This window comes from Centrocercus urophasianus, unplaced genomic scaffold (assembly GCF_019232065.1).
Source record: "Centrocercus urophasianus isolate 14NV4802_14NV808 unplaced genomic scaffold, USGS_Curo_1.0 seq_18, whole genome shotgun sequence".
In the NCBI taxonomy this organism is placed as follows: Eukaryota; Metazoa; Chordata; class Aves; order Galliformes; family Phasianidae; genus Centrocercus; species Centrocercus urophasianus.
In genome coordinates, this window is record NW_024884733.1 from 9,403,920 (window position 1) to 9,430,463 (window position 26,544).

Consider the following 26,544-nt stretch of genomic DNA (forward strand, 5'->3'; position numbering starts at 1 on the left):
TTACTAGATCTACCTGCCATCAAGCTAAGCTAAAGTATCCCTTTCTTGAACAAACACACCAGCATTTCTTAATTTCATAGAAATACTTCAGGTTCAAAAAGAAAACTCTTACAGTTACTCAGGAAAAAAAAATAACTATAATAAGAGCTTTAAATATCTTAAACATCAGCACTTAAAAAAAACCCACAACTAAAAAGCACAAAAAAAAAAAAAAAAAAAAAACAAAACAAAAAACCTACAAACAGACCTAATACACCATGCCTTAAAGAAAACAGGAAAATGCTAAATCTCCTTTTTAAGAGTTAAACAAAAAGCAGCTAATAACCTTCACAAGCCATTTGAAGGTCCAAAACTAACATACAGACCCTTACATAGGTGAAAGCTCCCAGAAAGCTGTGTAAGCTAATACATGTGTTGAGGGCCCCAAGCAGCCCCACCTGGGGCCTCACCTACACCCTACCAGGGATCTATATAAGCACAGCCCCAAGGCAGGTGGTTTTGTGCTTTTTATTACTGGGTGGTGGGTTGTTTTGGTTGTGTTTTTGTTTTCTATTGTTGTGCAGTTTAATTTCTTTCTGATACTGGGTTTCAGCTAAATGGTTGTTATAGCTCTATCATAGAATTTTTATTATAAATGTAGTTCCTAAGTTATACTTACATGTGGTTTTTGTTATTGGGCTGTCTTTGTGTGGTTTAAGTTCTGACTTTTTATTGTAGGTCCTGTTTTCCTTTTGTTTTCATTGTAGGAGAAACTAATACACTTCAAATAAAAAGGATTTCTTATTAAATATATGTAAAACAAGGTTTTGAGGAAATCAGTATCTTCAAACCTCACGGTTACATTTAGATAAAAAATGTAACTCAAAAGTAGTCTTTTTTTCTGAAGAATGTAGGAATTCAGTCATGCAATAGTAGGAATAAATAGAAATGTTTTCTATGGATAGGCAGCTGTTTGTAGGCAAAATCAATGTCTCGGGGCTTTTAAAATACTCTGAAGCATTCATGTTTATCTTTGGAGATGGGATGTTACTTAAGTAACCTGTGTTCCTCTGGTGCCCTTATTGTAATGCTACTTCCCTGCTGGGCACTCTTATTCTTGCCTTGCAGCTTTTTTTCCCCCTGAGAATAACAGTATTTGGAACTGGTAGAATTTTCTTTTCTTTGTTTGTGCTTTAGGATGTTTTCTGGTCTTGAACTGCGATGATATTCGGGCTGTAACCTGCACCCAGATCAGTGCTTTCAACAGTTGCACTGCAACAGTACAGTTGCACTGCAACAGTACAGTAAGCACTGTAACTGTTGTCAAAGAGATGAAATGGGATGTTTGAAACTAAATTAAACTGAGAAGTGACGTCAGTGGGCGCGAGTGTGATGTGGTTAAGTAAGCTCTATTGTTGAATTACTTGTACTGTTTAAAATAAAGTTTCAGTCCTCCCAAAATATTGCTTGTAAAGTCTCAGTCCTCCAAAAATGCTTGAATGTATTTAGTATTAACCCACATAGGCAGGCTCTGATTTATCTGCTAACAAATCAGTGTCCTGAATCACACAACACTCCTGTATTCTGGCACCAGTCTTAACAAAGACATAGTACCTCTTGTCAGGATGAAACAATTTGGAACCACATGCTAGGAAAGACAGTGTGGAGGAATCACAGGATCTGAATTGATCAGTGCATTTTTGTAAAAGCTAGTAAGGGTCTGAAGTGTTGGCTAGTAAGGGTCTGTGTGAAGGCCAACAGAAAAATTCTGTGCTGGTGGAGATTTAATTAACTGTACTTCAAACTATAGCACAGCAGTATTCACTGTATCCCAAACCAAACAATCCTTTAGCTGTGACTTTTCTTTTTATTGTTTTGACATATTCTAATTTATCCTGTGTATCCTGAGGTTCGCTCACTCAGTTGACAAAAACTGGTTGCTTGTTCTTAATGGCCTTTTTTTGAACTGTGTTGCAGAATTGGATATGATCTCATGAAAAAATATTTATCTTCCCAGTAGTCCACAGTATTAAGCTAGAAATGACTTCTGGCTCCTGCAGTAGGTAACATGCACAATTCAAAGGTATTTTCAAGTGTATTGTTCTCTCTTTTTTTCTACAGTTAGAGCTATGGTATCTCAAGCAAACACTTCATCACATAAAGCAATTCAACTACCTTTTAGTCCATCAATAAAATATGCTAAGTCTATCTCTAGCCTCTTAGGCTTTCTGATATTTATAGTACTTCCTCTAAATGGGTAGCATTGATGTGATTTAAACATTGATGTATTAGTATGAATTACTGTGTATTAATGCATACTAATTAAAAGCTCTTTTACTGAGTTAAACAGATTTTTTTTTGATGTTCTGATACTATTCAGTGTTGATATCAGTGGGGAAAAAAATACAGGTATTAGAGTTTTATTTCAATCCTGTTCTAGATGCATATTTTAGGTGAGGATGCTTCTTGACTCACAGACGCCCTTTGTGGCTGTGCAGGAAGGTGAGCATTTCCGAACTCCTTAACAAAGAACTTTGTAAATAATGCAGCTCCCAACCCCGTCATCTAAGACCATCTGTAGAAGAATTAATGTTGGTAGTGCTATTTTCATAATAGCAGAAACATAATCTCTAGTTCCCAGATACGTAAATTAAGCAGAGATCTGGAAATGCATTTGTGGTTGTGGTTTTGAATGTTATGCAGCATGTTGCTTAGGCCTGACTAGTTTGCATCTTTCAAGGGCAATGGCTTCCTCTCAGGCATAGCTAACAGATTATCTATGGATGCAAAAATGTCTGAGACACTGATCTGCTTTTCTTCTTCCTGTCAGCTACTCATACTGAAGTCACACTGCTTAAACTTCCTGCACACACCTGTACTACTTCATTTCTGCGGAAACAAGGGCAAGTGAAAAATTAAGTTCTTGTTGCTTCGCACCTTAAACAGGTGGATGAATTAAATATAACTTGCATTTTCAGTCTGTAAATATGAATACTATAAGCAGAGTTGTAGCTCTGTGTTGTGGCTGAATTTCCCACACAGCTTTTAACAGCATAATGTGTGGTACAGATCATAACTGTCCTGATACGTTTATCCTAGTCAAACATGCTACAACTAGCTTTTCTTCCTTTTTTCCTCAGGAAGACTAAATGCATCTTTTCTTTTTCTCCTCTTACTTTTGGGCTATCAACAGCTCCAGGGTTATTAGGAGAAAAGCCAGTGTCCCACTGAATTTCTCTGCTTGATTTGATTGTTTCTTAATCATCCCTATTGGGCATTACTGTACTTCAGTTCAATTATAACAGATAATAGTTCTATTCAGTTCTACTACATGTGCTAATTTCAGCTAACATTTTTTTTATTAGATGGCATTTTGTTTGTGTACACATGCATTAGCTGTATATGTTAAAAAGTAATGGCCAAAATGCAGTGTTTGTTATCATGCTGCTAGGAAAAAGCTGCCACTCACTGCCTGCGAATTCCTGAGAGTGCCTATATATTGTCTTACTGATTCTGTGGAAGTGATTATCTGATGCTGAACATGTGAATGGCATGAACTGACAATATTGAGTAAAATTGAGGCCAAGTAAAATGTGTATTTGGTGTTAATTTTTGCATGTTTCTAGTGTATACATTGTGTTAATATTTAAGTACAGTGTTTGGTATGATACTCATAAAAGAAACTGTTTTAAGACCTCTGATAATGGTCCTGTTGCATGTCAGAAATATGATCTGCTAGTCAACTTGTGCAGCTGCTTCATCCCCACTTCTGCTTATTTCTATGGAGTGCATTCAGTCACTAGTATAGATAGTTTTTAATTGCATGATGTGATTTGTGATAAAGGATAATGTTACATTCCCTGTTTTCTTTTTTTTATTTTTTCTTGAAGATGTAAGGGTGACGGCAGGAGTTAAAAATAACAGATACAGAATTGAAGACTACACTAGAGTGCTTTGATGCTGAGCTGCAGTGGCCTCAGCAACATTCATGTTCATTCTTTCCAGAAAGAAGTGAAGAGTGTTCAGGCTGTGCCTGTTGCAAGGTGCAGGTTAGTTAAAGTTCGCTGTATGGCCAAAGTAATGGGTAATTTGGACCCGTCTCATTTATCAGCTACCTGGAGGGGGGGAGGACAAGAGTGTGGAGGGAGTCACTTGTCTTTAGGTGTGGGGCTGCCATTCAGAGATAATGAGGGAATGGGCTGTGAGGAACCCTATGAGTTTGAGCAGGAACAGATTAAAAGTACTGCATGTAGGATGGAATAACCTCTCACAATGATGCAGGCTGGAGACCTGACCGAGGAGCAATTCTTGCCAGAGAGCATGCTGAGCATGGGCCCTGGAAGTAAAAACTTGCTGCTCCCCAGGCTGTATGAAATGGATTGCAGCCAGCAGAAGGAGGGAAGTGTTTGTTCCTCTCTGCTTAGTGCAAATTAGGCTGTGGTTAGAGAGTCCAGGCCAGTTATGGGCTCCCTAGTATCTGAATGGCAGAAGCTGGAAAGCTCAGCAGAGGGTCACCAGGCATGGGAGAGCCTGGAGGACTCTCTCCATGAGATGCTGAAGAAAGTGGGCTTTCCTAACTGGTACAAGAATAACCTTTGTGAGGCATAGAAAGAAGCCTTCATTCCCCCCATTGGTTAATGGAGGTTATGGAGGAAATGAGGTCAGGGTCCTTGCGGTGGAGCAGGGTGGAAGGATATAAGACACCAAGTAGAAACTGAAACAAGAAAGGCTTAGACTGTATTGAAGGGGAAACTTTTCTCCTGGTGATGTCAGGTAGGACACACTGTCTGGGAGGTTGCACAGTCCCTATCTGTTGAGATTACAAGGCTGGACAAATGCTGAGCTGAACTCACAGCTGAGCTTTGGTCAGGAGGATGGACCGGAGCCCTGCAAGGTCCCTTCCCACCTGATTTATTCTGTGTAGTGATAAACTTACAGTGAAATCATATTGCCTTTAGAAATACAAGGTAATTCATTCAATCCTGTCGAACTCAGTAGGTAAATCTATTGAGTGACAATGTACCAGATGAGCTTTATTGATTAATCCTTGGACAGGGCCACCAAACTCCTGCTCCGAGGCTGAGACACTCCCTGTGGCTGCGCACTGACTGTGAAATGCAGCAGGAGGGCAGTGTTTGGCGTGGCTGTGCTTGGCCACAGTGCAGCTCCCAGATGGACAGCGAGTGCTCAGGTGAACAGCCTGCTTCTGTTAGCTGTCCTTTGGTTCCTATGCCAGCTGTGCCTGCGAGTGGGTGCTTTGCCTTCTGGCATTTGCACCATGATATACGTATGAGCCAATTGTTTCCCCTTGTCGTTGTTCTACTCGGCTGACCCAGGCGAGCCATTTGGAGGACATCCCTTGTGGGTTATCCCAGCGGCTGCTCGTGTGGTTTCAGCGCTGCGCAGTGACTGCGGTGATCCCAATATAGCCCTGTTAAGATTCGGAGTATCACTGGTATGGCAACTATTTAAGGTGGTAGTGCTCTCTGAGAGCAGGCCACCTACATCGGGTGTGTTGGCAGCAGCGCATCACAGCCGGTGCGTGATAGAACAGACGCCTTTCCGAGTCGTATGAGACCCATGGGCGCCTCGCGCAGGGCGGTCTGCTTACATTCAGCGCTGGCGACGCTTATCTACTGTAGGTTGACACATCAGCACTGCCGGAGCGCTTCTCCGAGCCTCACCGCACGCCTCCAGAAAGCACAGGGGAGCGGTGCTATCTGCGCGCAGCCGAGCGCCGTGCCCCCACGAGAGCTCCTATGGCTGCCGCGGGGCGGGGCGCGGCGGGAGGAGCGGCCATTTCACGGCGCCGCGCGCGTTGCCGCGCCCCTCGCGGCCGCCTCGGGCGGGTGGGGCGGTGCCGCCGCTCTCCGTCTCGTCGCGGGCGGGGCCGGCCCCGCTCCTCCCGCGGCCCCTCCTGCCCGCGCCCGGTCCCGGGGTTCCGAGCGGCTGTGTGCGGCCGTCCGCTGTGCCCCGCGCCATGCTGCCGCTCCTGCGCTTCTTCGCGCTGCCCGCCGCCTGCGACGGGAGCCGGGATGCCGACTCGCGGTACGCCAACCTCTTCAAGAAGCTGGACCTCAACGAGGATGGGAGGGTGGACATCGCCGAGCTCCAGACGGGCCTCCAAGCCATGGGCATCCCGCTGGGCAAGGAGGCGGAGGAGGTAGGAGCGCGGCGCGGCCCTTCTCGAGGCGGTCCCTCCCGCAGCCCGCGTCTCGTCCCGAGGGTCGCTGAGAGGCGGCGCTGCCCACGGGGGCTGCCCGGAGCCGGGGCTGCCCGAGACGCAGCCGTGTGCCGCCGGCTTAGGGGCTGCTCCGGGAGCTGTGCTGTACGGTTATAAGTGTGGTAACTCGAGTGCAAACGCTATTCAGAGCGTAGCAGCCGGTGGTTCTGTTGCCAGACGGGCTTGGCCTAGCTTAGTCATCGCTCATCACTTCTGCACTTCCTTGGCCCGTATTGCGTGGTGTGCGATGGTGTCCCAGCGCGGGGAAGGATGTAGCTCACGGCTGTGGTGTCAGTCGCTGTTTGCACGATCTAGGTCAGAGTAAGTGTGTGGCCAGTGGGTAGGTAAGATTCTGTTTCAGTCGTGTGGCAGCTGGCAGCAGAGTCAGAACAAGCGGGTGAGCCCAGCTCTCCATCGGCACGCGGTGGCAGCTGGTGTCACAGCTCCTGCGTGTAAAAGCGCTTGAGTATAGTGGTAACCTTGTGACCGCTGAACAGATACAGCTCTCGCTTTGTTCTGCAGGTTCTACAGTGACTGTGATGGCTTAAAACCAAAAGAGGGGAGTTCTAGGTTAGGTGTTAGGAAAAAAAAATCTTTATTCTGAGGCAGTGAGGCCCTGGCACAGGCTGTCCAGAAAAGCTGTGGATGCCCCATTCATGGAGGTCCTCAAGTCCAGCTTGGGTGGGGGCCCTGGGCAGCTGGAGCTGTCAGGTGCCAGCTAACCCATGGCAGGGGGTTGGAGCCCAATTATCTTTTAGGTTCCTTCCAACCCAGTCAGTACTATCATTCTGTGACTGCGATGTTTTTCTATTCCCTTTTATGAATGGTTTCTGCCTAAGTCAGTAAAACTTGAGTAATCAAGTGCTGAAGTGCTCTTACGCCACCAAATCTGATCTGCACCTGGATGAGAAACTTCTGTTTTCTAGTTGTTTTCGATGATGCCTCAGGATCAGAATGTAAAATCATTTAATGCCCAATTCTGAGGGTGGAAGTATTTGTGTGATAAAGCAAGTCTGCATTATAGGAGCAGCTTCTAGGTTTCACTTTTATCTCTTTATAAGGTATTGTTTACTGAAGCTGTTGAAGTTGTCTTCAGTGGGCTCCATTAATTCTAGCAGTTGTAACACTTTCTCTTGTGCCGATCTTTCATTAGGAAACAGAACTGGTACGTGGACATGAAAATTATTTTGGAAAGCAGGTAGCTTGTATTTGCGGTCATGTGAGATGTATGGCTTGGGCTCATGCTGATGGTGGTGTGCACTGATGCTTAACCAGTGTTGTTTGGCTTCATACATCTTTCAGCAGACATAACTTCCAAACGACATTGAGGAATTTGGACTTCAGTTGTACTTCTGCAAGTCAGATGTAGGTGTGGTGGGCTAAACAGGGACAGCAGAGGTCTGTGCTTGAGTTGTTACTTTAATGGTGCTGTTCTTTATTTCAATATCAAGAGCAGTCAGATAGCGTCCCAGTACTGTGCCAGAGTGAGCCATTGTGTAGATTCTGGTAGAGGATGAGAGAGGTGAACTTAAATTTTGACAAGAGTGCTCAGAGATATGTTGGGTAAGCCATTCAATTTCAGTGACCTTGTGCTAATTCTGGCACACTCCTTATTCCTTCCAGAGGTTTTGGTCTGCTTTCCTCCCTCTTGATATATGTAACTCTCTGCCTTAGATGCCTGAAGGAGAAGTATCCTGCAGGTCTTGTGTGAGTTGAATGGTGCTACTGTGAGAGTATAAATGAGTCGTAAGCATACTTCCACTTGAATATTGCTTGTGGTCAAAATCATCTTTGTAATGAAATAAGTGTACCTGGATTTTCGGCCCTTGGTTGATTAAGGAAGGACAGTTGGGTCTGCTTACCCATGAGAACTGGTCGCAAGCTCCAGTCACGCATTATGTACAAGTTGTTGAAAACCTGTTGTACCAGTTAGACTGTAACAATCTAGGGTTTTTAGTTAAAGAGAACAATAAAGGGATAGGTGTCCTGTTTTCTGACAGTTAATGAGGATGGTCTTCCAACATAGTTTACTGATAGTCCTGAGACATAAGTGACATGTTTCTGAAGTTTTGAGCAACTCATAAGTGAAGTTCCAAGTGATTTTTATGTTCCGCATGATGTTTTCCATGCAAAGCGCAGACCTAAGTGTCTGTCCAAGCCTTGATTGATGCAGGACAAACTGGTAGTGAAACCTATGAAATCAATTGAGATAAGCTACACCCTCACTGCTGTAATGGGGAGTAGGAACGGGCTGTTCTAGTTTCCTGAGAAACACAGTGTAAACAGTCAGCCGTGAGTCACATCAGGCTTTTGAGGTGGGTCAACCAATTACTAGAGTGCACTAGAACATTTATATGCTCACCATTTCAATGGTGCACATAGTTTTTACTTGAAAAGACTTCCTATAGTAGGAGAGCCTCAGTGAGACTTGCTGTTGCTTTCCTTCCTGTCTTTATGCAACTAATCTGCTTCTTGTGCTCTTACTTGAGGCACTACTTGAAGCTGCATTCTCCCACTTAGTCCCTATCTCAGGCTCTAGATTGGTGTTTAATTCAATAAACTTTTTACTACTTGGTAAAAAGGCATTTTATTAATGAAGTTACATATGTAGTCTTCACCTTTATGTTTGGGGAGGCAGAAATAATCTTATAATTGCTATTAACTAATGAGTAAGGAAATGAAATGGAGCGATATTATAAATGTGGCCAAGGGTTCTGCCCTGCCCAATAGCATGGCGATGTGGGTATGAGCAGACCTTTGGATATCCTATAGAAGAGCAGACTGCACTTTCTTGTGGCTGAGTCAGGGTGTCAGGCCTTGCACTCACTTGATAAGGTGCAAGTCTGGGTTAGATCTCCAAAAACCTCCTGTTTGTAGTGAAACATGTCTCCTTGGGAGTGTTGGTCGCTGTACTCATGGTGAACACTGCTCCCTCCTGGCTAACTTTTGGTAAACAACAGATGGCTTACTTGTTTCCCTGCAAAGTCTATTGGCTCATCCCAAGTCATCGCCTTCATGCTATAAATTAGTGATTATGCTCTTATTACTGCTTTTCTCTTTGCACTGAAACAATGTGTATTTCTCTCTAGGAGTTTGTGTGGTTTCTGAAGTTACAGAGCTGCTATCCATTTGAGCAATAGACATGTGCGCTCCTTTGAATTAAGCTTTCATCTGTTTTCTTGACAGTTTTATTGATGTTTAATGTACGATGGGACACTCTTTAGATGAAGTAACACAGTAGATATCGGATTAATGTGTTGCAAGTAGGTAACTTGTTCCTCTTTAAGGAAGAATCATTCTTTTTCTCCATAGAAAGGCATCCTAGCCCAAAGTGACAGAAGCTCCTGACTTTGCGGTCTGTTTGACCTGCCTCCTGTCAGTGTGTGACAGAAAAGTAAACCACTGAAAAATCCGAAATGTCTGCTTCTTAAAGGCTGCCAGGATGACTCCTTTTTTATTTTGTAGTATATTACTTGCTAGGAAAGGATAACTTTGTAAAGCTTTGCAAAAGATTCCTAACATTGTATGTCAGCGCCTACAAAGAAGGAATCCAGTGTGGTGAAAACATCAGATGGATCTCCACAACTACTTTAACAGCTATTGTACAGTTAATTTGGGTTAGGAGAGTTGTCTGATAGCAATACTAAAAAGATGCTGGGATCAGATCGCAAATGATCTCATCCCGTGTCTTCAGAATGCAGTGAGTCTCTTAGATACGAGCACCATACATGGTGTGCATGGTTATACTATTTTTGTTCACCCTTTCCTTCTGTTGCAATCAATCCTTACAGTAAACCTGCAGGAGGCAAGCTCCATGTTTTAAGCTTCAGTTTCTGCTAGAAACAGCCAACCATTCACACTCAGGATCTATTTATGTGTTGAGTCCTGGAGCTAGACGTAGGAAGATAGTATTGGAATGAATAACTGCATTCTGGAGACAGTACGATCTTATTTGGTCTGTCTGTCAGGTTGAAATGTAAGTCTAGTTATGCCCAGCTATGTGAAGGCCCTTTTAGTTGAAGAAGCAGTGTGATGAGATACCTCCATGTAACGGAAATGGGGACCAAAGACACTGAATTCTCAGCAGTCAGAACATGGTCTGCTTGGAGTAATCAGTTGTGTTAATGGAACTTGTGATTTTGCTCTTACCTGCGATGAACCAGTAAGAAGACTGTGGCTCACCCTTCCCTACTGCAGAGTGAGGTGCTGAGGGCAAAGAGCAGGAAGGAGAAACTGTAGCTGATGGAAGGATCTGTTACTGCAAACAGTGCGTGTCTGCTGTACCAGGATGGGGGGCTCTGTTTATGGCGGTGTCTGACAGTGTCACCTGCTGGGTACCGTTTAAATGCCATGATAGCCTTTGGGAAAGAAGTGAACAAATAAGAATGGGATGTGAAAATATAGTGGGATTTCTAGGGAGGTAATGCAAATGATTGCTTTGCTCAAAGCAGGATGCCGGGAGGTATTTTTGAACTTCAACAGCGGTCTTATTTGTTAGTGTTATTGGGACTCATTGACTGGAGCGATGTGTGGGTGCAACTTGGGGCCCTTTGGCTTCATTCTGTGCTTATCCCTCAAATGCTCTGTCATAAGAGTGGTTTTAATAAACTTTTCTACTGTGTTTCACATTATCATTTTGTGTTATGGATTTGTGTAGTCTTGGCAGATACAGGTAGGAAAAAAAAAAACAGAAAAAAAATACCAGTTCTTGGTATGAGAGGATGTGTGTCCAGAGAAGACCAAGGCTGCTTGTGATCAAGCTGCGGCTGGATCCCAGTAGATTTCAGTCTAAAACATTTATAATTGCAAAATGCGGAGTTATGTGAATGACTGACGCTAATTATTTTTGAGGCAAAAATGGAAAGAACAGAATAGAGGGAGGAGAAGGGAATGACAGGATTGCTGCGGAGAAGTATCCTTGAGATAGGCATCTGAAGGATACTGAAAGAAAACATGTATCTTCTGTGTCCAAAAGACACACTGTTCTTACCTTGGTGTTGGTTTGTTTTCTGTGCAGTATCTGTGACTGTGCCCTTTGGAGCTCTAGCCATAGATTACAGAACAATGAATTGCTAATTGCACCAATTCTGAGTCTTTAAATACTGTTTATTTTTGCTTGTAATTAGCAGAATAGGAAGCCAGAAATGCCCAGTAATTTCTTGATGGATTTCTTCCTGTTAATTTTTTTGGAAGTTGTATTAATGAGCTGTAATAACAGGCTAATACAGGCAATCATTTGTTCTGAGTAGCCCCACTTCATGCACAGTTCAGTTTTGTAACCAGAAGAATGTGGTGGCTTATACGTAATGCAAAAACAGTTACAACAAGTACCATAGGAAAACTCAAGTGTAGATTTAAAAGAAAAGTGTACATGAAAGAACTATGATTGCTTGTTTTGCATTTTCTTTCTTTTCTATAGCAGTGAATGTGTTCAAGTCCATGACTGGCACAGAGTAATCTGATAATTCATTGGGACACTTTTGAAGTCAGGATTTTTTAGGGTCTGTAACTTTGCTGACGTTTTCAACAGACCCGCTGGCTTAGGTTCTCACATCCAGGAACCCTTCTGGAGAAAAAATGTTTTATGTAAGAAAGTTCTTCACTATTTGTCTAGTTTTGGTCTCTCGAATTGCTGTAGCCTTGCTGTGCAGGACCTGGAAAGCAGAGTGTAACAAACTACAAAGCAGAAGAACAGGAGTGAAAGAATTGTTATAAAAAGTAAAAATGGAAGGAATGTCATGGCCAAACAGGGTCAGCACAGGAGTGTTGTAGTCTGTATGTGTGGAGGCCCGCAGCGCGAGAATGAAAGATGATCCAAATAGATCTTTAAGTATTTGTAGCTCTGTAAATTCTTAGCAGTTCTTTCTGGTCACTGCTTCACTGTATAGCAGATTATCTTTATGCTTCTTGGTTGAGATTTTTAGATGAGAAAAGAAATGGCAGCGCTTAAGAAAAGAAACTCCTGTGACTCAGGGCTGGGTCTACCGAAGGGTAACGTGGTTCCCTGGTAGCAACAGTGCGTGGCAGGTGTTAGTGCTGGGCACGCTTAGCACTGGTTCCCAGGGCTTGCACACAGCAGCTGGCACCTAAGTTGGTCCTGCTCCATTGTTGTAAACACGCCTATGTTAAAAATGCATCCAGTTTTCCACCAGAGAAGTAGTTGAAGCAGGAAGTGATGTGGTGACAAGTGGTTATAACTATGTGAAATGTCTTATCTGGCAGTATATGAAATGAGGAGCAGCAGTCTGATCTCTTGCTGGACACCAGTGAGGTAACTGAACACTGCTTGTCCAGGGTGACTGTGGCATCTCCCTCCTTGGAGCAGCTCACAACTCAAGCAGACGTGGTCCAGCACGATCTGATCTAGTTGGGCTGAGTTTTTGCATGTGCCGTGAGTGAGCAGTTTGCATGTGGGAGCTGGCACTGCACTCGCTGCAGCACCTGCTGGCTTCCTGGGGCTGTGCCCAGGGAATGTGCAGCTCCCACCGGCCCATTTCTGTCCTCTGTGTGGAAGGCACTTCTCAGAGTGCTCTGTTTGTCCCCCAGGCTTGGGGTTTCAGTCTCAAACTTCAACACTTACATAAAGAGTACAGTTTTACAGGCTTTAAGAAGCTTTTATTTATATTAACTTTTCAGATCTTTGGGGGAGGAGAGGGGGGACAGTGTGTGTGCCTGCTGAGGTACAGAGTGCATTTTTGTTCCCTGCTGTTTCTATTCTGCTCAAACAGGCTTGAAATTTGTAAAAGAATGGCGGGACCAGGATAGGTGGAGGCTCATGCACGTGGCTTCCTAGCTGCTGCAACATGAAGTGTGCCTGTGGGCAGATGGAGAGAAAGGTGCCCCCTTCACACACGCTAATTGCCGGCTCTGTGAACCTCTGAGGAATTTCTGCTTTCTTTGGCTCACGTCATCCTGAGCAGTGGAGGATTTGTAATTGGAATGTTGCGTATGTTTTATTGTGCCTCTGAGCCAGAACAACACTTTCCTTGTCTCCTATTTGTGTGGCTCAGGTAGGGAGCAGTACCAGCTGGTCTTGATGAGAGTTTACATAACTGACCCCTACTGAGTTGGTTGGGAGGACCATGTGATACAGGATGCTGTGTGTGCTGGGTGAAGGGTTGGGATGGCATTGTCTTCAGTGCAGGGGCTCCTTCTGCCAAGAGTCATTCTTAATGGACTTCTTTTGATGGATTTGTCTATTAGAAGGTGGTTGTCAGGAATGCATCCATAAACTTAAGTAAATATGATGTGTTTGTTTTTGTAGGATGTGGGCATTACATGTAACTGAATTGATGAGTAGATTATTGTTGATGAGTTATTGATAGAATCAACAGCTAACCTGAGTATATTAAGGAGAGAACCACAGAAATGTTTCTCAGCTGAGATCAAACACCTTTATTGGAGTATGTGATATCTCGCATAGATTTCCCTGTGCATAGTGTGCTGCATTATCAGAGCTAAATAATTTGCCCATATATTTCACTGTTGAGTACCATGTAATCCTTAGCCTTTTAATTGAGAACCCTATCAGTACTATACATTTTGGGTGGGTTTTCTTTGCTTTTTTTCTTTTTGAGATTAAGCATTAAACTTTTTAGTGTGTGGATAAGGAAAGATGAAGGGGACATTATGGATGTCTGAACACTTTTGAAAGCAATAACCAGACCAGAACTCTCAGCTTCATTTATGTTTGGTGTCTGTAGGCTAATCTTGTTAGACTTTGCCCTTTTGAGGATTTATACTAATTATGGTGTGTCATGGTGGAAGTTTAAAAAAAAAAAAAAAAAAAAAGTAAAATAAAACAGACTTTGTTGATTACAACGACCAAGCAAATGCTGCTGATTTACTTAGCAGTTGTGCAAGACAGTCTTGCAAAATAGAAGGTGTTTGGAAGAATTTTTGGCATATGCTGTAAATATACCTTCATGTGCTCAGTAACTCATGCTTTCAGATTGCTCTTGTACTGTGCATTGTCCTCTTGGGATTACCCACACTGAGCAACAATACAGGAACTAGTGCCCAAATGAAGAAACGGGACATAACTTCCCCTCAAATCTTTTGTTTTAGAGCAGAAGCGTTGGGATGAACTTCCTTCCCCTGTTCTTTGCATCCTGTTGGATGAGCCAGTGGCACTGTGGGTACATGAAGAGGGTGGGCAGTGCCCACTGGAGCACTGCTGCTGGGCCTTCTGTCCTGATCCCACTGCTGTCTACTGCTCTGTTTAAGGAGCAGTTTGTACTGTGGCTTCAGATCCAAGCTGATACGTCCTGCAGAGCTTGCTAGCCTGGGCATTGCTCGCCTCTGTGCTTTGCCCTTGCAGACATGCCTCAGCTGTTACATCCTGAGAGGTTGCTTTAATTTCCCATTTATTGTGAAGTGTATTTTCACACATAAGGATGATACACTGTTCTGGTGCTTTGAATGAAAAGTATAAGCCCTAGGCAGTCATGCCATTGCTTTTGTATTTCAGGCTTGTTTTGTACTGTGCTGGCAATTGTATAATGTGTTCAACTCATAGTTAATTTTATATGCAGGCTGTCTGATCAGCAGGGCAGTTACGAGCAAATACATGCAAAAGTGGAAGATAACTGTTGTTGTGGTGTGTGTGGTGAGGAATTCTTTGTCAGTAGTTAAATAGTTAATTGCTAGTGTAATTCAGAATAGACCACTAGATTCAAGAGGATAGCTGAGACTGTGGAATTGTACTGGAATGTTGTAGACTTCAAGTAGAGCTAGAAAATCGCAGGCTTAGAATTGTTTTCTGCCATGATTTTGTCATATCTCCCAGGCTGTCCTCCACAGATGGTTTGATCCCTGGAGGTGTAACTTGTGTTTGAATAAGCAAGTTTTGGGAATAAAAGCTAACGCCATCTTTGAGTATAGTTTGTTTTTTTTCTTGTCATTATGAAGCTACTAAGAATTTGTTAAATTCTGGGGACAAAACCGAGCTCTGAAGTGTGTGTTAGCTCTGTGTTATCCTGACTTGACTCTCAGTGTGGCCAATATGGTACATGTTAAACCTCAGCTGTGTTATGCTGTTGTTACCTTGTGAGTTGCTGTATTTCATAAAGTCAAATGTTACATTTTCTCCCAACAGAAAATCTTTAAAGCTGGCGACACTAACCAGGATGGGCAGTTAGATTTTGAAGAATTTATGCAGTATCTTAAAGATCATGAGAAGAAAATGAAACTGGCGTTTAAGAGCCTGGACAAAAACAATGACGGTAGGCTGCTATTTGATGTGTTCAAATGTTTGGAGGAACTACATTTCCAAAGTTATCTTGACTTAAATTTTGTTTAAATTGGAGACAAAAAATTATGTGTGGGAATCCTTGATTTCTTCGGCTTAACAGGAACACAGTTAGTGTTTTCTGTAGGGTGAAATAAGTCTCTTTTTTTCCCTTTTCTTTTTTTACTTTCCAGATTTGTTCATCTGGGTGTCTTTGCTTTGTAGAGAGTAAGGCTATAAGGAAGTTACTGTCTATCAATTACAGATAAAATAACTGTTAACTTACTGTACGTATCTTATTTGGGTGTAGAATTTTAGTGTTCTTACCTTTGCTCTGTCCTTAGATAATAAAAATGCATTGCCTCTGTTGAAATTCTTTTCTTAAATAATCTTTTGCTATTGTGTAGATGTTATAGAATATTAGAAACATTGAATGGTTTGAGTTGGAAGGGACCTCAAGATCATCAAGGTCCCATCCCTCTGCCATAGGCAAAGTTGCCAACTGCTAGATCATGTAGTGGATCAGGTTGCCCAGGGCTCCATCCCCGCTGCTCTTAAAAACCTCCAGAGGCACCCAAAACCTCTGTGGACAGCCTGTTCCAGCACCTCTCCGCTCTCTCAGTGGAAAAACTTCCCCCTGACATCTAAAGGAGGGGAGGTTTGGGTTAGTTTAACACCATTCCCTTTGTCCTATTACCTGTACAAAAAGTTGATTTCCCTTCTATTTATAATCTCCCTTTAAATTGAAAGGCCACAGGGAGATCTCCCCACAGCCTTTTCTTCTCCAGGCTGAACAAGCCCAGGTCCTTCAGCCTGTCTTCATGAGGTGCTCCAGCCCTGATGGCCCCAACTTTTCAAGTATGATGGAGACTGGCAACCACATTAATCAGTTCCTTTAGGACTCTGTCATGTATGTTGTCTGACTCCACAGACTTGAGCACATTCAGTCTCTCAATGCAGTCTCAGACTAATGTATTAAGTCCACTGGACTCTGTATTGTATATATCATTATCTTTCTTTTTATGTTTCAAGGAAAAATTGAGCCATCAGAAGTTGTCCAGTCCCTCAAGATACTGGGTATAAACATTTCAGAAAAACAGGCAGAAAAGATCCTGCAAAGGTCAGAAATTAATATTCGGAGCTTCTTTATGTTCTTCATATTTCTTATAATTCAGAGAATGCAGCAATTGAATGGGTTTGTAACTTTGAAATGGTGTTGGTAACTTCAGTAGTGCATATTTGGGAATTCCCACATTCCATCTGTTCTTGGGTTATAGCATATAACCCCAGAACATATAACCCTGTTTTAGCATATAACCCTGTTTTAGCATACGGTTTTGGGAGGGGAATGTTTATACCTCATTTCTATACAAATATTGTTGGAAACAAAGGTTGTTTCTATTGTATCTGTATCTTATATATATATCTATATATTGTATCTATATCTGTATCTATTTTACAATAGAGAATGCTAGATACACTTGAATAAGAAATGTATGGTATTGAAATACCGTGGCAGATTTACCCTTGAAGTCTCCATATATTGTCTGTAGAATGGATCACTGTGATGGCCAATATTTCAAATAAAGTCTGTTTTCTTAGCTGGTTTTGTTCTGTTTGTGTTTTGTTTTTTAGTATTGATGCTGACGGAACAATGTCAGTAGATTGGAATGAGTGGAGAGATCATTTTATGTTTAACCCTGCTACGGACATAGAGGAAATAATCCGATACTGGAAACATTCCACTGTAAGTTCAACTTCAATTTAGTGCATCTTTTAAGTTCATTTTTTGCTAGGGCAACTTATAGTATTGAGCATAACAACTTCAGTTATATTTTGTGCATTTGAAAGATTCTTCAGTTACCTTTTAATTGCCAGTAATTCCTAGAAGGAAATCTTTCTCTTGGAGATACTCCATAGAAAGTAGTAATAACATTAAGCATTCTCTTCAACATTACATTACATTCTTATGTTCAGTGCTCTTGATGTGTTGAAACATACATGGAAACATTTTAACTCCTGTGTTGAAGTCAGTTCAGTAATTGCATTTCTCTAGTAATATTATCATTACCATAAAATCACAGCTGTCTTTGTCTATGATACATTCTTGCGTTGTTTGGTGTTACGGAATTTCCTTTAGGAATGATAGGATATACAGCAACAAGCAGACAGTTTTTTAGGTTAGCATTGAATGGAGCTCTTACCACCTTAGTGGCTGACTTTAAACAAAGAATAATAAGGTAAATAAGCCAGTAACAATCCACTTTACTTTGTTTTTCTGGTACAGGGGAGGGTAATCTGTATAGTTATGGAATAATCTGTAAAGTTAGGTGAAGATTAATTTCTTTGAGCGTATTGAGACCAATCATGCTTTGAGGGACTGGTCAGCACTTCCATAATAAAAAACAGTCTGAGATGTGAAACATTTGAGCAGCTCTCACTGCACAGACTAAATTCAGTTGTGCTTGCCAGAAAGAAACCAGGTTCCTGTTTGCTGAAGAAAAGTGCTTGGAGTGCTGCTTTGTGATCAGATAGGCTTGGTCCCAGCTTGTGCTTTGTATCACTTTTAAATATAAGAGCTATTTTTTAATTATTCATTTTATTATTTATCTATTTTTGTTATTATGGAATGTCCTTAATTATTCCTAAGGAAAGAGTATAGATGTTTCTTGTGATGTTCTGGTTTGGGCTCAGTTATGACCCAGTTATCTCAGCAAGCAAAATCCAGCTATGCAGTAACACAGCTGGTGCTTCAGATAAGAGCAGATGTGAGATGTCACGTGACTGGCTGACAGCTCTTGAAACTGTTTGCTTTTTTTTAATTATATACTTTTATAATTATGTAATTTTAATTGCTGTCAGAATCTTCTGAGGAGATAGCTGCACCGGCAGTTATTAAGATAGTTGTGGTCTTTGGTTATAAATCTCTCCTAAATTTAAGAAAAAAGAAGTTAAAGCTAGATTTAGTTATTAAAGTTGCATTTAGGGGTCAGTAGATACATTGTTTAAACTCCGGTAGATATGCATATAGTATCTGTCAAATCTATTGATTTTATACTTTGAGAGTTCTGATGGATACTTTGCTGACTCCATTTGTTGTTGAGTAACTGATGACACCTTATTTGGAAATCATGGATGTCAGAAAAAACAAGATTTTCTCTTCAATCTGTTTCATGTTCAATACCCAGACTAGTGAAGTCTTACCCCAGTTGTGGGTAATCTACATAATAATTTGTGTATAATCTGCATACTGCAATTTTTACCGTCTGAACGAGCAAGTCAGTTGTCAGCCTGCTTAACAGAGATCTCACTAGGGTGTATTGTCTGAACTCAACATCAGCAGCAATAAAAATGGGTTTGTGAGTTAACATACTTTCTGGTCAGTACTTGTTATCATTTATAGAAACATTCCTGATTCTTTGTAGGCTTTCTTTATGCCTAGTATTAGCTTTTCATTATCTCTGGTGCAATTGTTCTGTTTTTATCATGCTTATAAATGACATGAAGAGCAAAGAATCCATTAAGTGACATGTTCAATTAACACAGACTTCAGCGATAAAGCTGTCCAAGGCATAATACTGGAATGTTCCTTGATCATATTGAATATTAACACAAAGATGCAACTGTTAAAGAAATGTCAAACTTGTATAGCTGAATAGAAGTCATTAATATGTATTTCAGAGTAACTGCTAATGAGAGGAAACTTCATAGAACAGTCATTTTATAAGCCAATACACAACAGCTACTGGGAATTGAATATTCTGATATATCAACTATAAAATGATTAGTTTAAGATGTCAGTAGGAGGGAGAAAAAATCCCACGTATGTGTGAATGCATTAGCATGAGAGAGAAATCTCTTGTTAGTGTCCTTAAGAGATTACTAAGCTAATCCTAGAAGACTGTCTGGTGGAAGGTTAGCGTTGACAGTAAGCATTTGAGCCTTAGTGCTCTCTGAAAACGTTTACTGGTCATGACAGGATGTCTTTGTTTGGGTCATACTCAAGACAGAAATTTGTCGTAATTTTTAATGATGATGGTGCAGTCTTTGAAATGGTGGGTAGGTGGTATATTGCTCAATATCTGTTTAGAAGTAATTAAAAATACTGTTCACTGAATAGCAATAGCAATACGTAGCAAGTTAATTTTTTGAATGCAAACTAACTCACTTATGTTGAACTAGCATTTTATTTCTGCTCTTAGCTGGTAGGTTAATTTGGAATTAGCACTGTTGGTAAAATCGAGGTAGTGGAGTAAGATGGTTATTTGCAGCCCTTTGCTTTGGATTCTAATAGGTGCTGGATATTGGAGATAGTTTGACTGTTCCAGATGAGTTCACAGAGGAAGAGAAAAAGAGTGGACAGTGGTGGAAGCAGCTCTTAGCAGGAGGAGTGGCTGGTGCTATCTCTCGAACAGGTACAGCACCTTTAGATCGTCTAAAAGTAATGATGCAGGTAGGTGCAGCATCTAAGAACTTCTTCATTTCCATTTTATCATCTCAGTTTTAGAGACCTGTAACAAAAAGTTGATGGCCAAATAGAGTATGTAAATTCTGGAGATCTAGTTGTGTTTTAACACGCTCTATATTTTGTGCCCATTACTGTTTTCCACATTGATGTCAGCAAAAATGTAAACCAAATATTGTACTACTTGTGCAATTAAAATAAAATTTTCAATGGTGAATTTTTTCTTTCTTTCTTTTTTTTTTTTTTGCTAGTTGGTGTATTTATGCAGTGACTGGCTGCTTTAGGTGATGAGTTTTACAGGCTAATCAGAGCACTGTCCCTTACTCTGTTGGTTTTTTTGTTTTTGTTTTTTTTTCTTTTTAGGTTCATGGTTCAAAATCAAACAAAATGAATATTGCCAGTGGTTTTAAGCAAATGTTGAAAGAAGGTGGTGTTCGATCACTCTGGAGGGGAAATGGTGTAAATGTTGTCAAAATAGCTCCTGAGACAGCTATTAAGTTCTGGGCTTATGAACAGGTAGGTTCATAACTTCATAGGATACAATGTACTGAGTTAATCTCGTTTTCAGCTTCAAAGTGAGAACAACCAAAACTGTAGCGTGTTACACTGGCTGGATTTGAATAGGATTCTTTTTAAGTCAAATATCACAGTGGTGCATGAGATGCCCTCACCCTGGATTTCAGAGTTATATTTACCTCAGAATCAGCTTTACACATCATGTTAAGGCCTAATCCTCCTTTAGAAAATGAACTACATTTCTGATGTAGTTAACTGATCATTGCTTTTTTTTTTTTTTTTTTCCTTTTGCCTAAGCAAGACTTTATTAATGTATTTCATGTTTTTGTACAACAGTGAAATAAAATTAACAAAAATCAAATTTTGGGGAATTGCAAGACTGAGTGGCAGATGTAAATGCTGTAGAGAAACTGTGAGCATTCTGTTCCTTCCTCTTGCCCACCCTTTTGGGAGCAGACATTGGCTGTGTCCCTGCATGATAGTGTTTGTCCTGAATGATACTGTATGTATCTCTGCTGGTGTCCATATGAGCTGAGCTTTTGTTCTTCATCTGGACATCTTGATCTGTGAGGGAGTCAGAGCCCTCTTTGTCTGGGCAGCACACTATAGGCTGTTTGTGGAGTACTGGACAGTAGTGTGAGTGACTGTTGCCTTTAATGTACAACATCTTTGCATGTTAGAATAGTTACCTCTTTTGTGAAGACTTTTTGGAAAAAATAAGTGAAGCTTGAAAAGGCATGTTCTATTGTACTCCTAACTCTAGTGGAACTCTTGCATCTTCTAAAAAGCATGTGATGTTTTATGTGCTTTATCTTCACAGTATAAGAAGATACTCACTAAAGATGATGGAAATTTAGGCACCATTGAAAGATTTGTATCAGGTTCTCTAGCCGGGGCAACAGCACAAACTTCTATTTATCCCATGGAGGTTAGTAGCAGAGAATTTGCTTCCATTAGAATCTGCCAAACATCTGGCTGGGCATTTTTGCACTTGAAATTATTGTAGGAGTGTACATACACTCTTTTGTCCTATGTCGTTATTTTTACTTTTAACTTCCTTTCAGGATTGCAGCACTAGATACTTTAGAATAGATGCTGTTCTAGCTGATAGCTGTCATTTTTCCTGTTTGTATAGCTGTCCTTTTAAGGTATCTTTTGCTTATTAAAAGATGCTGGGAATCCAGGTGTTGGTATCACTTCTCTGTGTGTGCACACCAGAAATTTGGGTTATTGTATTGTATGATTGCATTTTGTATGAATGTCCTTTTTGAAATATGCAATTAAATGTGTCATTGGAAGCTAGTTTGGGAAAAGAAATCCTATAATGCATTTAACATTAAGTACATATTCAGACTTGTTTCTGAATTGGACCTATATCTTTCCCACTATATGCATAAGCAAGAAATGATCTTGTCTGGAACAGAGCTAATGAAGTTGTATTATGATAGGGAGCCAAGTCAGATGAGGAGCTGGATGTAGAGGAAGAATAAAACAGCTACAGCAGAGATTTGATGGATTAACTAGTCTTTTCTCTGTGGGACATATTTCTGTGTATTTTGGTACTAAATTGTAAGCTAGTGTATAATGTTTGTGATATTCTGCATTCGTGATAAAATCTGAAGAAGCTTACCCTTAGTCAGCCTTTAACAGTAGTAGTCATAAAGAAGACGTGTACTTCCAAATTCAAAGCAGTTCCAGAAAATGGAATAAGCAGGTATGTATTGTGTTTTCCTGTATTTAGAAACTACAGTAATAAATACTTATGTAATTAAGACTACTGATTCTTCCCTTCAGGTTTTAAAGACCAGGTTGGCTGTGGGTAAAACAGGGCAATATTCTGGGATGTTTGACTGTGCTAAGAAGATCTTGAAAAGAGAAGGTGCAAAGGCCTTCTACAAAGGCTATATTCCTAACATTTTGGGTATAATTCCTTATGCTGGGATTGACCTTGCTGTTTATGAGGTGAGTTCAGATGGCTGACTGTATGTTGGTGTAACATCTACTAATCTTTGAACAGAGTAATTGGTTACTGTTACTCAGTCAGATTTATAATACATCTGTAATGTTACAGTTACCCTGGTAAATGGGAATTGCTACTGAACTCACCAGACTTGCAGTTCTGTCATTTTTTGCTGCCTTTGGAGGGATCCTGTACAGACTGGTCATTATGTGCAATGGTTTCATCTAACACACAGAACTCTTTTCTTCCATTCTGTCAGACAAGAAGTGTGCTTGTAAGGTTAAAGTGTATTAGATTTTGGTAACAGAACACTCTTGTGTAACTAAATGACCCCATTGGCTGGGAACATAACCTTTATATAGCAAACCTGAGCCTTAAAAACTTGACTAGTGTTCATATTAAGTTACCTGTCCTGCAGCTATCTCATTTTTTGCTATTTTTGATTTGTAGTTGAATTCTAGTAATTTGAACTCCTTATGTATTTTTGCATGTCAGCAGAATTCTTTGTAGCCAACATGCTGTTCTTGTGATGAGTTTGAAACACTGCGCTGTTTAAAGTACTGGCACCTTACACTCATCAGCACCAATTAAAATGTTCTGTCTATCTTCACTTACTGAGTGTTGCTTCAGAATATGTCAAGTAACTAATATGCATGGGCTAATTTTATTTTAGTTCAGAAGTCTTGTTGTGATTTACAGTAGTAGTTAGAGTCAGCAGAATTGCTTCAGCAAGTGTTTTCCAAGCTGTATGGAAGTTCTGTCCTATGGTTTGCATCTCTAATTTTGCATGGAGTGGCATGCCTGGTTGTATGAGTTTCTGTTGTGCCTGATGACATGCTGGGTCGTTCCTTCCCAAGTGTTAACTAGAGCATGGGCACTGCTGCCTGGTGTTGTGTCGTGGTATTTAAGGAATCTTTTTCCTGGCACTAACTGCTGCAGTCTGCAGTCCTTTACCACATGCAGAGGTTTTTGTGTGTAGTCTTTACTCCAGTCATACATTTGTGCTTTTAGTGAACTTAATGCTTTTCCAGGATGAAATCCGTAACAGATCTTAAGAGTAAACATTTATTTACTTTTTCAAATGTAGATATCTTGTCTTATTATTTAACCTTTTATCTTGACAGCTCTTAAAGACTACATGGCTAGAACACTATGCATCAAGCTCTGCTAACCCAGGGGTTTTTGTGTTACTGGGATGTGGTACTGTTTCCAGCACATGTGGGCAGTTAGCCAGTTACCCTCTTGCTCTTGTCAGGACACGCATGCAGGCTCAAGGTGAGTCCAATTGTTCTGAAAATGTGTGTGTGTTCTCATTGAAATGAGGATATTTGTGGCAGCTGTAGCAGGGATGTGGGCATGAAGGATTTAAAAAAAAAAGAAAAAGAAAAAGCTTGAAGAATTAAGAGTTTATCTGATATGCAGGTAAGTAATGCATTTCAGTGGGATTTAGGCACATGGATCTCTCTGGAATATCTAGGGATAAAAGAGATTTGCTGCTAAGACGTAAATTTTAATTGTTGGCCCTGAAAATGATAAGCCAGCTACTCAGATGTTTAATGCTTGCTGAAGAATTGTGATATTGCTGCAACTGTTCAATAACGTTGTCATCTTATTTTAGCATCGGTGGAAGGAGCTCCACAGCTAAACATGGTCAGCCTCTTTCAAAGAATTGTTGCTACAGAAGGAATCCAAGGACTTTATAGGGGCATAGCCCCTAATTTTATGAAAGTTCTTCCAGCTGTCAGTATCAGTTACGTTGTGTATGAAAAAATGAAGCAGAATTTAGGAATAGCTTGAAGTAGAAAGGTGAGATATTTCTAATTTGGTTGGAATTAACAGAACAAAAATGATTTCTTCAGTAATCTGTTCTTGCAATTAGAGACTGTGGAGAGATGCTGCGACTTCTGTTCTTATTCTCCATTGGGAGGAAACTTAATTTCTTGTACACCATTTGTAAACAGATACCTATGTTGCACTTTAATGTCACTAAATTGAGGGAAAAAACCCTGTATATTTAAATCAACTGTATGCCTACATATTCATATAATCATGCATATTTTACTCTTTTGTCTTCTCTAACTGAACTTGTCTCACATGAAACCAAAGGTAGGAGAAGTTCATACTGCCTTGATACTGAATTGATGAAAGTGACTTTGTTTTGTCATGCTGCCTGTCCTCAAGCCATTCACAGAAAGCATTTTGCACTTCTAGAAGTAAGCACTTAATATCATTATTTTTGAAGGCAATCTAAGTTCTGAACATTGTTACCTTAGATACAGGAAGGAATAGTGTAACACATTAAATGTAGCCCACCACCTTTATTTTCAAGTTAACCTGTTTTTTCTATAATGAATATGAGCCTGAAAAACTACTGTTCCACGGTATCTAGAATACCTCAATTGATTTATATCATGTTTTTTGTAATGCAGTCAATGATTTTGGTATCTTGCTTCTTTGGACCTGCTTTCGCACTTGTAAATGCTAGCATGACAAGCTCTCGATTGCAGTTAGATGTCTTATAAAACCAGTATACAGAAACAGAAAAAGACTACTGGATTACTGGATCCATTCCTACAAGCGTAAGTTACTGTTTAAAAATGAGGTGAAGGATCCAGTATTAAGCTAGTGATGAATTAGCTGTTGGCTGTGTTGGAAGAAACTGACTTGGACAAGAATTCAAGCTCATCATAGCTGCCTTGAAGAGCAAAAGGCTTCTTGTTCATAATTTCTTCCCTTAGTATCAAAGGGTTACAGTCCCCTATGTGCTTTTAGCAAATAAGGGATTGTGTTATTATGTAAAGTTTTTAAAGGCTTGTCATGAAGGACAAATCCGCTTTCCCTCACAGTTTTGTGTGCTGTGTATGAAATTTGGGTCATGAAATACTTTTGTCTGTGTGACCAAATGGAATTGCAGCTCTCTAATGTCCATCAGGTTCATGTTAACAAAGCAAGTGAAGCACACACAGGGAAGTTGTAAGTACTCCATTTAAAGGAGAAAACGAAAGCAGCACTTCCTCCATGTAGAAAATAGGTATTTCCATGTATAAGCCTCTTCCTTTATTTCTTGGAGGGGTGTGGAGCTGGGGCTGGTGGTATGATTTGTCTTATTTCAGTGGCCTTCAGTCCCAGATATTGAGGTAAGAAAAGCAATTACTGCTGAACTCCTTTGTTATGCTTTTTCTGCAGTCTATATGATGTCTTAATTCTTTATTTACAGTAATCCCAAATCTACAGAGACAATTTTTATACTCAACTTGACCTTCAAAAAACACTTCTCTTTGATCACTTCCTGAAATTGGATTGCTGCAGGAAGAACTTAGATCCTATGCTAAGTTCCTGTAAGGCCTTTGAAGGTCTCTGTGTGTACACATGAAGCCAAACACACATAGTTGCCCCATGTGTATGTGTATGTATACACAAAATCAAACGCATCAACAAGTGCCCTTTGTTCCTTGTGTGGAAAACTGGGCCGTGTTCTTCAGTCAGCAGGTCAGATGTACGTCTGTGATCAGTGCTTCCATGATTGTTTTTTATCTTCATAAACTGATACATTACTTCCTAAGATTTGTATTATAAAATGTTTTATCAGATTTTAGAAAATGACAGCTTTGGCTGAGTCTTTTGGCCTTCAATTTATGGAAAACTTGGACTTTGCACTTTTTTAAAAAACTGAGGAGTCATTCTATCCAAATCATCCGTGCGTATGAAGCCTTTCCAATCTGAATGTTTCTTGGTTTTGCCAACATGTTTGTATCTTGTGGGATTTTGAGATTGGTGATGTTGCCTGATCATGTTGTCTGACTGTGGCCAATGAGCCACTGTGTGCGTGATTTCAGAAAAGTCTGTCTTCCAGACTTGGTCCTTACTTTTGTGTGCAAGTGCCATTATGAATATTGAAAATTATGTTGGTGATGCTTTCAAGCATTGAAAAGATGGAGTCATCTTCAAATTTCATTTTTCATTATGTGCCTCTGTGATGACTGTTCATTTGTATATTCTTTGTCTCTTAAGAAATGAATGTGTATCTTTTTAGCTATGTAAAACTACGAGTTTCTAATAAATGTTTGTTTCTTTATCTGGTTCAAGCGTGCTGATCTTTTTTGTGGCCAGTAGACAGGTGATATTTCTTTATTGCATTATAGGTGTACAACTTGCTGTAAAAGAGAAACAAA

At 40.6% G+C, this 26,544-nt stretch overlaps 1 protein-coding gene across 1 annotated transcript; it reads left to right on the forward strand.

Annotated features, from left to right (window-relative positions):
- The first annotated feature begins 5,941 nt into the window (after positions 1 to 5,941).
- On the forward strand, positions 5,942 to 26,447 carry SLC25A24 (solute carrier family 25 member 24). Its single transcript, XM_042820001.1, has 10 exons — positions 5,942 to 6,142; positions 15,300 to 15,426; positions 16,464 to 16,551; positions 17,067 to 17,178; positions 19,726 to 19,884; positions 20,260 to 20,412; positions 21,233 to 21,340; positions 22,207 to 22,374; positions 23,497 to 23,647; positions 23,991 to 26,447. The coding sequence occupies exons 1-10, from the start codon at positions 5,960 to 5,962 to the stop codon at positions 24,167 to 24,169; spliced, it is 1,428 nt and encodes a 475-aa protein (XP_042675935.1). The 5' UTR covers positions 5,942 to 5,959; the 3' UTR covers positions 24,170 to 26,447.
- The last annotated feature ends 97 nt before the right edge of the window (positions 26,448 to 26,544 follow it).